The following is a 16,734-nucleotide window of genomic DNA, read 5'->3' as shown; positions in this document are numbered from 1 at the left end:
TTACAAAGAGTAGAGATTATCATACACACCACTCAAACTAATATCTAATAGACTAACAAACTAAATTCAAGCTAAGACAGCGATGAGACAAGAAGCCGCGGACACAAAACCTGTTCAGATCAAAAAACTACCACCATGGTCAACCCCCCGTAACACCTGAAAAAAGAAACAATCACATTGCAGGGACAACCTGGAAAGCGGAAAGTAGGTAAGATCGAAACACCGGAAATAGGTATGCAAAGACAGAGAAACAGACTGTCAATAGCACTCCCACCCACGAGAAGTGCACAGGGCGTGGCTGCGGACCGCCGGGGTCCACCTGCAAAGAGCGAGCATCAAACCAGGTAGCGAGGCACAAACAAAAACTATCTGCAAAATTTTCAACGCAACCATGGGATCTCAAAAGTGCACAAACAGTTTAGTATTAACACTATCATCGAGAGTTGAGAGTCAAGGATCCATTACCACTATATAAATTTCTTGAACTATTTGCCATTGTAACAATACTTAAGCTGTTAGGCCATAATGGACAAGCGCCAGTGACTCTATCAAACATCGTGAAGCTTATCATTGAGATTGGACATGTCACAACTAAAAAGATATGCGTAACCTAGAGTAATACATAGTTCTGTTATGGCCAACAGTCGGTGGAATTCGAGCACATCGTGACACGGGGTACTAACCGCGGTTAAACATAACAGTCACAAATAAGCACACAACGTTTTGACATCACCTCGCAATTAACATATAAACTCTAACTCTGAGGTTCAAAAAGCTGTCTGGTACATAGATTAGCAGACTGATCGAAATGTGTATTCGAAAGTCAAAGCGATACAAAACTCTGCTAGTGAGTTAAGTTCTATTGAATAATCAAACAGAACAGAACTATAAAACTGGCAGAAATGCATCACAGGTGGAACTAGATTCGGATGAAATTCCAGATCTGGCCAAAATAATTGATACGGCACAAGGACACTAACGTTGCGTGAACAACCCACATGCATTAAGAGACCGTCAGCGCTAAAAACAAATATTTGTTAACACCCAAAACCTCTTAATTCTATGTCACATAACTCTTTGACTGTTCTTACAGAATTGGGCCCACAGAATCGACCGACTTCGAGAGCGAATAGACTGATGAATTCCACCGTAGTGAGGAGTAGTGCATAAAGCTGCCCAAAATTGATCGCCACGAAAGGGAAAATGAAATCCAACGAATGGGCGACATATTCAAGGTTCATTAACATTTCCTGGGACCTCCCTAGGGGTAATGGGTCCAAAGTAGGATTTTCATGGATGTGAACGAATACTTCGCAAACATTAAAACGTGCCTCGTGATCAGACCTAATCACCGAAATTCATTGTCTTCGCATAAATCCAACTACCCACGTGTAGAAACGATGGCGAACCCACTACAGGGCACTGACACAGCTTTTGGTGTAACAACCCAACTACCATGTATGGGCGAACCCTCCCACCCAAACCTCACAATGAATGTAAAAACCGACTTATTTTGATAAAAACCTGAGCCTACCAGCACCAGATCTAAACCACCTGCAATGTGAATTCATATTCATAATTTGAAGCGGTCTCCGCACAGGTTGAAATGCTTAAATCAGAAGAGCACTCCAAAGCGAGCTCGCCACCGTAAAACGATGGCTTGGTGAACGAATCTGCCTACAGTATTATTCCAGAGAGCCATCCCAGGGTAAGTCCATGGGCAAGCCCATTGTACCCGACCACAAAGTTCATTTTAATCACAACGTGCTGATGCGGAGATATAAACTTCATTTTTAAAGAGCGCCACCATTTTGTTGCGTGGCTTTCAAATTTTGCTAGTCGATGCGAAATAAAGAGAAAAAGACAAAAAAAAAATAGAGAGGAGAGAGAAATACTCCCCCCACTATGGACCCAAGCTTGGTGTCAATTGGACATACCAATGTGGAGAAATGGTCCACTTCCTTTTTGACAAAAAAAGTACAGGTGCTAGTGCTAATTTTATAGCGTGCTCATTTTTTGAAATATGAAAATTCTTCAAATTACTTTTTTTGCCAGGACACTCTCCAGATGCTACGTGAAAAATGTTGTGCGAATCGGACAAAGCGTATAGGAGTAACACGAAAAAGTAGTTTATGGACATTTTGCGCTCTAGCGGTCACTGGCTCGGTCCCTAATTAATGGACGCTTAAACAAAAATATTGAGTTGATGTGGAAAAAAAAAACTTTTGAAAGTTTTAACTAGTACTAATTAAATTAATAATAACATGTTTACATATCAATGATGTATAATTGAGTATAATCATTTACATTTATCAGTGAATTGATCGGATTTATTCTATTTTTTAACACAGTGAATTAAATCTAAATATTCTTCTTTCTTAGGAATAACGAACACAAGCGTGAATGGAACACAATCTTAAAATTCCTGCCAGCTAAAACCCATTTTTGGATTGTGTGTTGAAACAAAAATTTTTAATTGATATGTCCTTAAATATTTGCCACAGAAATTTCAGGACACAGTTATGTTGAATAGATCCGACCTAATACAGCATTTAAAGTCTACATGGCCACAGAATCATTTGTTACAGTGTAGAGGGAAAATGTGCATCACCATCATCATCCTCTTGCTCGGAGCTGCGTGTTTTCACTCCACCCAGGTGATGATGATGATGATGAAGGCGCTGCTGTGGGCGGAGGCTTCCGCTCCTGTTAATAGGCAGAGGACGCTGCAGACGTAACCAGATGGAAGGAACTCAGAACAGACTGTCGCCCAACTTTCCACTACTGAGGCGAGCTGGGGGGCACCGCGGAAGACAGCAGCCGTCCAGCAGGTATCTGAGTTTATTTACTATTTAAATCGCGCCTTAAATACCGCCATAGAATTTCAAACAGGCGAGTTTTTGCTCATTCATTCAGATCAACAGTTGTGTTTTTGTCTAGAAATAGTTTTGAGAAGCAGTACCATGTATATAACATTACAACACTTTTAACTTACATAGAAAAGAAAATTAAAGGTTATAAATTCAAACGCACAACATAGTACAATATAGGAACTATGCAATATTATAAGAGTATAGGGAAAATACAATGAAAACTGGTCACTGTAAAGTGCAGTCAAAAAATAGAATATATAGTATTATGGATAATTCAAAAGTGCAGCTACCATATATTTTATCGCTAACCAACTGTATAAGAAAATTATTATTATAGGAATGTCTTAGAAAACTTGCCACACAAAGTCCCTTTGAACTATTATTAGACAAATAAATAAAATTAAAGAACTATTAATATATTATATCATATATACAGAGAGTTAAAGCAATGTCATTTGAAACAAAGTATCCTATAAATAGCTACCAGTCTCTCTGTAGTGTAATATGGATATTAAAAGGAAACCCTATGATTTAGTTTAAGTCTTTACTTGAAGAATAAGTAATGAGTGAAAAAGAGGTTAGATTGAGTGCAAATGAATAGTTTTGTTGGAGTTCTCACTGCCTCTCCCTCCCTTATTAGTGACTGCTATGTTAATCAGCAGAACCACTTAACTGTAGTAAAATACACTGGTAATAAAGGGTGTGTTTAAGGGTGTGTAGGGTGCAAGACCTTTAGTGCATTTGAGTTTTGAGGGTCGTTCAGGAGAAAAATGAGCCACAACAGTGCATCAAAATGTGATTAAAATGCATTCAAATTTCCTTGAAACCATGAGGATGAGAGAGTGTAGTGGTGAGTCCCTTCATTTAAGATTTGGTTAAAAATAGAATAAAAGATCACTCTTTCAGTTTAGTTTTTCTTTTCTTATCCAAATCAAGGGTTTGAGGGTAGAGGGTGGTGAATACTGTTCAGATTGTAAAGCCCTAATGAGGTAAATTGTGCTTTGTGACTTTGGGATATGTTAAAAACTTGACCTAAGCCTAGTAAAAAGCTGTGCAATGAACATCACTGTTACAAAAATCTCCCTGCAGGTCCAAAACTTCTTCTATAGACGTCTCCTAATAAAACTCTAAAAGCTGAAAACAAAACCTCTGCTTACCCAGCATTCTCCTCAAGAAGTTGGTTTACCTTGTACTAATTATCATTATTGACTCTTCTGCAAGTAGCATCGGGAGTAAACCAGTTTTGTAAACTACAGTGGATCCAATGTACTCTGGTGAGGAAATGTCACTGATGCTATTGTTCCAAACGGTTTCCACTAGTGAAACATTTTCAGGCTGCCTGTACAGAGCTAAAATAGAGTGAATGGAGCGATTTGTGCTTTCCAAAGACTTGTATGCGTTCACACAGTTGACCCCAGCTGTCCTCCACAGACCAGATCCCTCTGCTGAGCAGCAAACATGGGCAACAAACACAAACACCAGCCCTCATGCAGGATCCTAAGCTACAGTTCTGTATCATGGCTAGTGATAGCATTGCTAACAGAAAAAGCAGCTTTGTACTTAATATTGACTATTACAGTTCAATACCATCAGCATTGAGCTGCACTTTACCTATCTGTAGGGCTGTAACTAGGAGGTCATGAGCCCCCTGACCACAATGTTTTCTGACCATTTTGTGAACAAATATATTATTTTAGTAAATTTCTTCCCAACTCCAGGTCTCATTAAACTATTGCCTATAAACAGGCTTCCATTCCAAGCATTTGCCCACTACAGTGGCTGCAAAACATGCGAAAAACGGCCCTATCTAGAGCAAGTTTTTGGTTTGTCCGTTCTCTACTGTAGAAACATGGTGGTTAAACATGGCGGACTCAATGGAAGGTGAAAACGTACCTAGGAATAATATTCCATTTCTGCCAAATAGATCTTCCTAAATGTTACACACTTGGCACACTTTAAAATGAGGGGTGTGGGTTCAAACCGGATCCTGTCGGGACCCCCAAGGAACAGAGCTGGTAACCATTCACCTGGAAGTAACGTCAAGCAATATATTGATTGAACAAGATTCTATAGCCATGCTAGCCTGCTAACATGTTTACAATCATAACATTATGATTAACAATGTTAAGCAGGTATAATGTTTCAACCATTTAGTATCATAACCTCTATTAGCGTGTAACCGTCCAACTTGCTATTAAGTAAACAGGTTATGTGAATGTCATAGCATTGTAGTTTGTTTGTAGCATTTTGTCATAAACCAAAGTACTGGACAAATTGAGACTTTTACCTGGCTTCATCCTTTGGGACCGTTTATCTCTGCACAAACTTTTCATGGTAATCCACCCAATAGTTGTTATTTTTATTTCAATCAAATTGGTCCACCACTTAGTGGGGCTGCGGACAGATACACACACAGACACACACACAATCAAATATGCCTGGTAGAGATAATGATCGCATTGAGCAATGTTCTTGGATAATTACTTTCCGGTGAAATCAAACCTGCTCTGTCACTCTTGAAGGACTAGCAGAAAGGGTTAAGTGCTGACTGCCCTACTTTCCTTAAACTCAGCACAAACAGCTGTCTGTCATTCCCGAGCTCTTCCACCCTCGGAAAACGCTGCAGAGATGAGGGGACAATAATTTCTGAAAGGCTCTGCTGTGCAGGTGCATCGGAAAGACAAGACAGAAAAGAAAAGAAACATGTTTTACTGTGTTTACACAGCTTGCAGGGATCTTGATATAACCAGGGGTTGCCTTAATCAAGACTTTTCCTTCATTTACCAAATTTCGCAAGCCTTTATGGGTTTTTACTGACATTTGAAAAACAATGTGACTTGTGTTATATAAGTGTAACATAAAAAATACAAGTGACATTATAGTTAAAACAGAATATCCAAGCCATGGGCAGACTTGGAGTGCAGGAGAAAGGAGGATTGGATGTTTGGACATTGTAAGGAAAAGATTGATCTGAACAAGGAAGCCACCCAACTGATCACATTTATTCCTCATGGGGAGTACTACTCAGCCTGTAAAAACAGTTGAATTATGTCTTTGATGGCTCTGAATGAATGAAGTCTTAAAAGAAATGTCATAGTGATATCATCAGGGTTAGCTTGGTTTGGGATTGGAGGATTAACTTGAGGTATGGACCAGAGTTTGACAGTTCTTTCATGACCTTAGAAACATAAGTTGACAAAACAAGAATGTGTGGAATGTGTGGTGTAGCCATTTCCCAGGCAGGTAGGGTTTAATAAAAGACACTACCAAACTGCATTTGGTAAATGTATGATCCAGTGTTTTTGGAGCTTGACCCATATTCGGGATTAAAGTTAAAAATCAGGATATCTGACCTTTGTTGCTTTAATTTTGACTGTTCTTTCAATACTTCTTATTCTTTCAAGTGCAATACTAAATTGCAGGGTACCTCTTTAACACCAGAGCACAAGTTATTATCTTTTGTCTACTTCTAAAGAGCATCAAATAATATCTTGCATAGTGACACACTGTTGGTGTGAAGATTGAGTGTATTGACACAATCTCATATATATATTTGGTTGACTGCCTACCAAAGAAGCAGTGACCCTAAAGGTGTTTGGTGCTACATGTACTTTATTGGCATTAGAAATTGTAGGCAAATGTCTCAAACTTGGTTACAGCATAATTTGCATTGCATTGGAAAGATTCATCTTGTTTGTTTGTACATTTGTTTGTTGCAGGATCCAGATGACCATTTTCCTTTGACACTCCCTCAGTCAAAACATAGCGACAATGTGCCGCTATTTTGTAAGCTGTCAAACCACAACCTGCATTGATTACCAAAGCTGAGGTAAACTAGAAAATATCAAAAAAGACTACTTAGAATATTTTCTTAAAATCAGATGCCAAAGGAACAAGGAACATTTATCTCGGACATCCCCTTTATAACTGATGGACTTAAATTAGTGGAAATTTCAGTGTTGCAAGTGTCTCCACACTTGCATTTCATATCTAAGGACATAACTAAATATAAAGTGCAAAGCTATTGCACTTGCAACATAAGTGCTCAAATATGGCCACCACAGCCAACATGGAAGTGGCAGACATCATCATTGTAGCAATCTACTTCATCCTGGTGCTATTGATTGGCTTCCTTGCCATGTGGAAAGCCAGTCAGAGCACAGTGAGTGGCTACTTCCTCGCTGGTCGCTCCATGAACTGGGCGGCTGTAGGGGCATCTCTGTTCGTCAGCAACATAGGAAGTGAGCATTTCATTGGACTAGCTGGATCAGGTGCTGCTAGCGGGTTCAGCGTGGCTGCATGGGAATTAAATGCTTTATTACTGCTCCAGTTGTTAGGCTGGGTGTTTATCCCTGTGTATATTCAGGCCGGTGTCTACACCATGCCGGAGTACCTGTCCAAGCGGTTCGGCGGGAGGCGACTAAAGGTGTATTTTGCTGCATTATCTCTTATTCTGTATATCTTCACCAAGTTGTCCGTGGACCTCTATGCCGGAGCCTTGTTCATTAAGGAATCCTTAGGATGGAACCTCTATCTGTCAATCATCATCCTCATTGCTATGACAGCTTTGCTGACAGTCACAGGAGGTCTGGTCGCTGTCATCTACACAGATACGGTCCAAGCATTCCTCATGATCGCCGGGGCACTCTGCCTTACAGGCATCAGCCTCTTCAAAGTGGGAGGACTTGAAGGTCTTTATCTATCTTCTGTTTGCACCGAAATTAAACCAATTAATTTATTAATTAATTACTAATTTCTAATTATAAAACTGTTTGATCTTTATACTATACCATATGCTAAGCCATTTCCTGACATGTCATTTTAAGGTATGAAGACAAAGTACATGCAGGCTACTCCAAACATCACTGCTATCTTGCTGTCTTCATCCAACCTGACGTTTTCTGAATCCTGCTTCCACCACCTAAACCCAAAGCAAGATGCCCTGAAGATCCTTCGAGGACCAAGGGATCCAGACCTGCCTTGGCCCGGTTTCTTACTGGGCCAGACTCCTGCCTCTATTTGGTACTTTTACAAGTTTTTCCATCTAGACTGACTTCCTAAATTCCTAAAGGATTATATGTATTTTATGGTCCCCAGAAGATTTATTCCAACCTAACCTGGCCTTTTTTCTTGAAGCAGCAGCAAGCTTGTATAAAACGAAAGTGAAAATAAATTGATTGACATTTTCTGAGCACATTCATGCTCCCCAGAAGAACATGGGTGCTTGGTTTTGGATACTTCATGAGCTTCCCTGTTGGGATTTCCTTGGGAAAAAAATTAGATATTTAGCTTATATTGTTCATTCCATCCAACATTTTTGCATTGTAGTCACATGCACTGCAGCTACAGGCCACTGGAAAGGTACTTTCAGTACTTTTTTGGTCTCTACGTGCTTTGAGCTAGGGCTAAAGAGTGAAAATGCTAGGGTGTGACTCAGGAGGTAGAGTGGGTCGTCCACTAATCAGACCATTGGTGCTTCGATCCGCAGCTCCTCCTCCTTGAGCCACATACTCATCCCGAAATATCTCCCAATATTGTGCATGGGTGTCATTGTGGTTGTATGTGGCATGTCATGTAAAAGCGCTTGTGTACAGTCCATTTACTTAGGTATAATGGTATCATGTTTCATACTCACCATATTAGTTTAGTTTTGCTAATTTGCAAATGTTGGCATGCACTAATCACAAAGTACAGCTCAGGCTGTTCAAAGTTTGAATTTTGACTTGATGACACAAGATACAGAGTCAGGAACTCACCAAAGTGATTACAGTTCATCCTGTGAGGGCGGCATTTCTGTACAGTGTACAGAGGAAAAGTCTGGGAATCACCAAAGTCAGTAGGCTTTAACCTCTGGTAACCTTGAATATCTGTATCTAAAAAGGCAATTGATCCAATTCAGTCTGTATCAAAGTGGTGAGCCAAATGACCAGCCAACATTGTCATCCCTGGAACCATGCCACTAGCATGTTTAAAAATGTCCCTAACATAGCAATATGTCTGATCCCTGCCCACAAAACTAGTCTGTACAAACCGCACGGTAATGGGGAGTGAACCAGTATCCTTGCTGATAATGCTACTTGATACTTTGACTAATTGACCCAGCATCAAATTAATTATTAACTCTATGTGCTCTCACTGTGTGTTCCAGGTACTGGTGTGCAGATCAAGTGATTGTACAGCGGGTTCTGGCAGCGAAAAACATTGCCCATGCCAAAGGTTCTACTATCATGGCTGGCTTTCTGAAAATACTCCCAATGTTCATCATTGTCATTCCAGGTAGAGCCATTCATTGATTTTTGAGTAACTTACACCTAAAACCCTGACTGTGGACTCAATAAATGACTGATTTGTTTATCATCATGATTCCAGGCATGATTTCCAGGATCCTCTTTGCTGATGAGTTGGTATGTATCAGCCCAGAGCATTGCATGGAAGTGTGCGGTTCTGCAGCTGGCTGTAGCAACGTGGCTTACCCACGGCTCGTCATGTCAGTGATGCCTGTTGGCCTTCGTGGTCTGATGATGGCTGTCATGATTGCAGCTCTAATGAGTGATCTGGACTCAATCTTCAACTCAGCAAGCACCATATTCACATTGGATATTTACAAGATGCTGCGAAAGCAGGTGTCACCCAGGGAGCTGGTGATAGTCGGCAAGTTGTTTGTGGTTTTCATGGTGATCATCAGCATTGCCTGGGTACCGGTCATTATCAAGATGCAAGGAGGCCAGATGTTCTACTACATCCAAGAAGTATCAGATTACCTGACTCCACCCATAGCTGCTCTCTTCTTGCTTGGCGTCCTGTGGCGTCGCTGCAACGAAACGGGTGCCTTTTGGGGTGGTATGGTGGGGTTTGCCCTTGGAGCGTTGCGTCTGGTTTTGGCATGTGTTTACCGCGAGCCTCACTGCAGCCAGCCTGATGAGCGGCCATCTTTCATCAAAGATGTTCATTTCATGTATGTGGCAGCTATCTTGTTTTGGTTGACGGCTTTGGTGACTGTAGTTGTAAGCCTCTGTACTCCTCCACCCAGAAAAGAACAAATCAGAACCACTACTCTGTGGGGGTTAAACAAGAGAAAGAGGCTAAAACAGCAAGAAAATGAGAATGCAGGAGAAGGCATCAATGCTTTGAAGCCTCTAAATCATGTAAGCCTAAATGGGAACCATTTCCTCAGTAAAGAAAAGTGTCAAGACCACCTAAACAAGCAGGCCAATCATGAAAATTCTCAACCAAGCAATGGTCATGCTATCACAGCCAGCGATATAGAAACTCACCATCCAGTTCAGAATGGTTTCCACTCATCAATTTGTGACCCTATAAAGGTAGAAGAGAGAGGTGTGAGGGATGTGGAGGAGGAAGAGGAGGGCGGCTTTGGAGGAGGTGGAGTGGAAGGTGGGAGGTGTGTAAAGGTTTTAGAGTGGTTCTGTGGCTTCCAGGAGAAGCCATCCAAAGCTCAGGTCATTACAGTCCAGGAACAGGAGAAGATTGTGGATGAGCTTCTCCATGAACCTCCACATACCAGAATTATTTTGAACATAGGACTGGTGGTGATTAGTTCTGTCGGGGTCTTTCTCTTCATCTATTTCTCCTTATAGGCTTGGTTAATTCCAAGCAGTGGGCCACGTTTGTCCTCACCTACAAGGTCTGCAGGTAAGCTGTCCTTCAGTTTTCTCTCAACTTTAAACATGAGCATGGTATTACAGGAAAACTGGTATTTATTCTCATGAGAACTTTTTGTCAGATTGCAAATTACCATGTTTAAAAAGCCATCTGTGTACACTGTAAAGGGTTCTGTTTGTCATTTTGGTCCTGTTTTTTTTCCTGCAAAATTAGATTTTTGGGTAGAGATATGCTCAGGATTGAGTTCAGGAGCCACTTTTTAGAAAGAGGTTGTTTTTTTTGTTTTTTGTTTTTTTTAACAGAAGTGAGTACTTTGTTGTATATTCTAAAATATATTTTCTACACTGTATGGTGATAACTGTGAAGCAGGCTTCAGTGTGCTTCAAACAAACTTGTTCGTAGAAAGTGTGGAATATGTCTGAAAGCAAAAGTGTCGAAGAAATGATCACACTCAAAGGCAGGCTGAGAGTGTGTGTGCTTGCTATCATGAAGAGGGGTGAGACAGTTAATTTTATAAATAATTCTGCAATGTAGGGCAATAATGACACCTGACTGGAAAATTGGCATCATCAGCTGTTTATCAAAAAATTATATATATATATACAGTAGAAGTGCCACCTTTCAACATTTAGTTTCATTTTCGATGTTGGTAATTGATCTCTGAGACTTTTCTTTTTATGGATTTGGACTCCGCAACTAGCCTAGCTAGGAAGACTCAATACTAGTAGCCACCGCTATTGTGATTCAACAAAAAATAGAGGAAATAGTGCCAGGTCAGGAGGTAACATGTTTTTACTTGACAAAATGTTCAAACATTTTTTCATTTGGTGATAATAATTTCCTTAAATTCCTAAAAAAAAAGATTTTTTTGTTAAAGTCATAGGGATCACCTGGAGAGGGGCTAAAGAGCCTATCCCTGTTTAAGGTCTAATTCTTTAATGGTCATTTGACTGTGACATTATGTTCTTTTGTTGAGTACAGCTAGGATAACAAATTCTTGAGTTAACGTGATTGTCCTGAAGAAGTTTTCATGATATGGAAATTCATAATGATTGTGAATTTTATTGAAATTTACAGTGAATATGCCTTTTCATTTTCCTGGAAATGTATAAATGATTCTATTATATTTAGCTTATATTCTGTCTTTTATATTGGAAAGTGTAGTAATTTTCAACAGTTAGGGAGTAACACCTTGTTATTATAACACATGCACATGATACATATGTGCTAGTGTTAAAACAAACTGTTATAACAAATGCTATAACACATGTTCTAAGCATACAAGGATGTCTTGGGAAAATTAGCATTTAATGTGTTTCTTGTGCCTTGTAATGTGTTTTTTTATGGTCTCTTTATGGTGTTCTTGTGTAATTTGTAATTTGTAATTTGTAAGAATTGATGTTAAGCCTAAATTCAGATGTGGAGGGGAGGACTCTGAATGAGTTCCTCACACTTTCCTCCTCTCCTAGATGGGTCCAGTGAAAATAATTGCCTTATTGTAATCTTTTAACACTGTCCAGATAAACTGAATATAAATTTAGAACCTGTTCTATGCACGAGAAACTGATTAAGTCAAGGCAAATAACTTGATATTTCTCAATGTGGCTATTGTAAGGATTTTCTCAGGAAAAGGCAGTTTTCCTCCCTCATCTGACTGTAGGGAGTTCTTGCACCATTGTTTTACACCATTTTTTTACACAATAAAAATAGTTCAATATCTTGGTCAAATTAAGTTTCATTGGCTGTAAAAAGCTTGTACAGGGTCATCAAAAGTACTTAACACCGTCTATGTCACTATATCACGGTCAAAAGTGAACTTGACACCGTTCAGCACTCACAGGTCATCTTTTAATGGAAAAAGCACAACAGCTAACCAAACTGGTCGTTCTGGTCCACTTAAAGGCCTCCACCAGAATATGTACATAAGGGCTATTGTATGTTAACAGTGTGTGGTGTTCAGAAACTACATGCTATGCCTTGTAGGCTTTCTCTGAACTGATGTGCCTAACAGAGAATGGAAACAAATACAAATAGTATAAATTATCATTGTAGTGACAGGTTAGTGAGTGGGACTTCAGCATAACGTTTCCTGGTGAATACATTCCCAGCAAGCTACCACTGACATAATCGACCCCTTCATAAGCCCCGCCCCCTTTTCAGTCTGTGCTCCAATTAGTTGAGCAAGTCAAAAAAAGACAAACTAATTTTGAAGATCATTAAAAGATGAAAGTGCCATATAGTCACATCTTAAGTTAGCTAATGTTAGCAAAACATTACCTAACTAGCTAGCTAACAATTATCAGCTAGTTAGGTAGCTAATATAAATCAGTCTAACATTGATTAATCAATCATTAGCTAGCTAACTTAAGCTTATATATATATCTATATATCTATGTCTTTCCAACATAGACGAGTCTAGCATATGCCTGCATGTCTGATATAGGCTAATATAAATAATAATAATAATAATACATTTAAGTTAAACATAAGTAATAGAAACATCACACTAAAATATATCATATCTAAGTACAGGAAAGGATGAAGTTGACTGAGGTTCTGGTTCTGACCGAGACTTGCTCAACTGTTATTGGCGCACAGAGCAAAAAGGGGCGTGCTTTAGGAAGGGTATATAACTGTCATCAAGCATGCACTACAGAAACTGGTCAGTCCACCATGAGACTGAAATATCTTAACAATTATAGAATGGGTTGCCATGAAATTTTGTGCAGATATTCACAACGTTTCTTCCAGCACCACCAGCACCCCACAATTTTCACTTATCCAGCTAAGAACTGCACATATGAGAGTATCATAACTCGGTAATTGAATGTAGTGTGTGTGCTTTCTGCCCTTCTACCGCGTTTGTTGAGCACAACTATGTGGATCAATAAAGTCATGTGGAAGTGTAGACTCCAGTGAACTCCAGTGATTGTACTTTCATAAGGTTCTCACTTATGTGGTACTCACATCAAATATTTTAAAAGAATGTTCAAAATCAAGGAAGCGGAGGCAGATAAAGTGTGACATTTACTTTGTCTTATGGGGAAATTCCCAAAACATCCTACATTTACCATGCAACATCTTAGTCCCACATCTGACCACATAAAGAAATTCAGTCAGGTATTCCTTAAAATTAAGTATTCTTCGTTACTAAAAAGAATGCTTGATTCTGATTAAACACTGTGTATTATTTGCCATATAGCTTACTGAGTTCCCTTATTAGAGTTCCCTTTATTTTTAATGAATTGTCACAGCTGGAGGATTGCTGACCTCAACCAGTACCAGGCTACACACTCTTCTACACACTCTTAATGTCCCATAACGTCAATAAACTAGTTGAAATGTGATTCCTTGCAAGTGCCCATGTCATAAGCATGATGATGTATTTTGCGATTACTATAAATAATGCAATTAATAGATTTAACACTGGTTCTTTTTAACGTTACTTGAAATTTCCAAGACATATTTCGGAGATTGTACTCATTGCTAACTGCAAATTAATTAATTAATTACTTAGTTATTCACTGTAAATCTAGTTTGTTATATATAATAATAAAAGGCAGTTAGTCAACATCTTCTGTTGCAGTGGAAAGTTACAGACTGTTGGTGGAAAGTTACTGGGTAGAGACAACCCCCACTAGCTCACTGCACTCACTACTTCCTGCATCACAGGCTGACTCAGTGGAGCTGCTTTCAGAAAGTGTCAATTACTTTCTTAATATATTGATAATCATCAAACAGGAAACTGAATAAAGGTGCAAACATAATGGGAGCAGTTTTTGCTTGCGCTGAAATGAGTATTAACAAAGTAAGTTAATAACGTTCAAATACTTGGAATATATGATGTTCAAAGGTATGCACATTGTAAAATCAGAGCTTAAACGTGTCTGTAGTTTTATTCAAATGTATTCAAAAAGACATTTGAATTATAAACACCTTCATAAAGGTTTGATAATTATACTTATCAAAGTTATACAGACTGAAACAGTGGTTTGCACAGCAGCCATTTTGACATATCACTGTAAGAAAAGTTACTAAAACATGTAAGACATGTAAAAGTGGCCCACAGAAATTGCTGGGCCCCTGAAAAGGTCCAAGAAATAGGCCCTCCCAAAATCAGATTTACACATATCAGTGCGTCCTCTCCCTCCCTCCTTCTTAAACTCATTCATGTAAACTGAGAGAGAATTATTCAGTGACGGGGGCTGCACCATGGATGGATTAAGAACATTATTGCTGGCCTTCATGGGTCCCCCCTAGCGGCTGCACTTAGACTTAATTAACTAGAAACGTTTAGATGTTTCATGGAACTGTGTAAATTCTTTCCAGTGTGTCTCTATTGTCTAGAAGGCATTAACCATAATACACTGTGATGTATGGAGAGAGCTTTTCTTGTGTTGTTGGTTGCTGAAAAGAGGCTTCAGATGTTTCCAAAAGGAGTGGTTCATATTGACAAAGAATGATGAGCTGTATAACAGGTTAGTCTCTTCAACGACAGTTTCTGTTCCATTTAACCACTGAATACACATCCTGTGTGTGTGTGAGGGAGAGAGTATAAAATTAGCGATCCAGTGGGGTCTGACTATAAACCACAGAAAACATGTATGGGTGTGGAGTATGAGTCTGTGGATTATAGTTTAAAACCTGCAAGATGCTCGGAATTCATACTGTGTTCGACTTTGGTAGACCACTTTGGTGAGCCAGTTGTTGACAATCCCCCACAAGAAAAATACAAATGTTGCATGTGTTGTGTTGTATTTGATCTAGAAAAAATGTGTGAATGAATGAGTCAGACTGTGAATTTAATTGTGTCAACAAAGCCACCACATATACACATAATGGAAAAAACATACCAGCATAACTTCCACTTGACCTTGATAGACTAAGTTACCTGACAGATTAAAAAAGAATTGAGGCCGAGATACCCTGACTTTTAGTTCCTAATATGGGCGAAGTTCCAAAAATGTTGGATCCCAGAGCGTCAAATGCCAACATTTTGTCAAGCCCCTTGGTGTCTCCATACTGACGCACAAGGTACCGTTTTTGTTTCATTCACAAGGAATCGGGCTGTAGACAGCAAAACCAGATCAAATCAGAACTTTTTGCCATCCTCCACGGCAGTAATTAAAACCGGATGTTACATAGCTCCCTCACGCAAGGAGAAAACATGTATATGCTTATAATGAATACATTACATAAAATAATATTCATAAAATAATAATATTTAATATATTTATTCCATTCTTCGTAAACAATACAATATCACCATAGCAACATAACCTCATTAGTTTTTCGTTTTAACCCCAATGTAAACCACCCAGGCGATGGATGGGTCAAACAAACACAGTACTCAATGTGGACTTACTTCAAGTTTTACATTTCATAACACTATGACATGACCTGTTACTGCAGTAATGGAAATAACGTGCCTGACATAACATATTTAACCCAGATCATAATCTTTTCCTAAACCTAACCAAGTAGTTTTGTTTCACAAAGTCATTCATGTGTTAAAAAGGAGTCTCATATGGACACTAAAGGGTACCTTGTGCACAAATGTGACAAACCCATATTGGTATTTGACGACCTGGAGTGAAACGTGTTGACCGTGTAAAAAGGTAATCTACTCCTTCTACCTCATTAAACATTCCAGAATCTATGAATATCCTAAATTTATTTAATTTCTGAAGTTTCAAGATGTCTCCTACTTCACTGTAAAATTCCCTTCTCAGTGTATGTGTACTGGTGGCTTAAAGTTTCTACATCACGCTTGTACAAGTTGCATACTGGACCAAGATGATGTCACATATCATGCTTATAGTCTCCGCCCCTTAACACTTTCAGCAGATGAAATGTGAAAACAGACTCTGCACATCACTCATTCTGCACAGTGAAGATCAAACATCACACTTTAGCAACAAGAAGATAAACATATTGGGGGGCTTTAACATTTACTTTACATGTCTGTTGAACTATATGCTTGCGTGTAAACAAGTTTATATTTTAGCATCTTCTGAAGACTTCTTGTGCTCTGTGTTTTTACTCATATGAGGCTTGCTTAACTGTTACTAGAGCACTGAGGGAAGAGGAGCAGGACATAAGAAGGGTCAATTAAATTTTTTTCCCAGGAAATGTCTATTTCTTAAATAATTAAGAAGCTATTTTGAAATGACGACCCATAGAAATACGTATTTTTCTGAGATAAAATGGGCCAAAAGACAAAAGAGACCAGATCTGTGTC

General features: G+C 39.1%; 1 protein-coding gene across 1 annotated transcript; it reads left to right on the top strand.

The window, feature by feature from the left end:
• Positions 1-2,748: 2,748 nt before the first annotated feature.
• LOC118340154 (sodium/myo-inositol cotransporter-like) lies at positions 2,749-12,261 on the top strand. Its single transcript, XM_035678025.1, has 5 exons — positions 2,749-2,831; positions 6,593-7,564; positions 7,700-7,895; positions 9,022-9,149; positions 9,243-12,261. Exons 2-5 carry the CDS (start codon positions 6,925-6,927, stop codon positions 10,466-10,468), a joined length of 2,190 nt encoding a protein of 729 aa, XP_035533918.1. The 5' UTR covers positions 2,749-2,831; positions 6,593-6,924; the 3' UTR covers positions 10,469-12,261.
• Positions 12,262-16,734: the final 4,473 nt, after the last annotated feature.

This window comes from Morone saxatilis, unplaced genomic scaffold (assembly GCF_004916995.1).
Source record: "Morone saxatilis isolate NCDOM2014 unplaced genomic scaffold, NCSU_SB_2.0 Contig6, whole genome shotgun sequence".
Classification (NCBI taxonomy): Eukaryota; Metazoa; Chordata; class Actinopteri; family Moronidae; genus Morone; species Morone saxatilis.
This window is presented reverse-complemented; position numbering and strand designations above follow the sequence as displayed.

What these genes read in the sequence shown, in the direction of transcription:
- LOC118340154 (XM_035678025.1), top strand. Translation starts at nt 6,925, where the DNA reads ATGGCCACCACAGCCAACATGGAAGTGGCAGACATCATCATTGTAGCA. An exon ending in CAAAGTGGGAGGACTTGAAG is followed by an intron (nt 7,565 to 7,699) that starts GTCTTTATCTAT and finishes TGTCATTTTAAG; the next exon opens with GTATGAAGACAAAGTACATG. An exon ending in CAGACTCCTGCCTCTATTTG is followed by an intron (nt 7,896 to 9,021) that starts GTACTTTTACAA and finishes TGTGTGTTCCAG; the next exon opens with GTACTGGTGTGCAGATCAAG.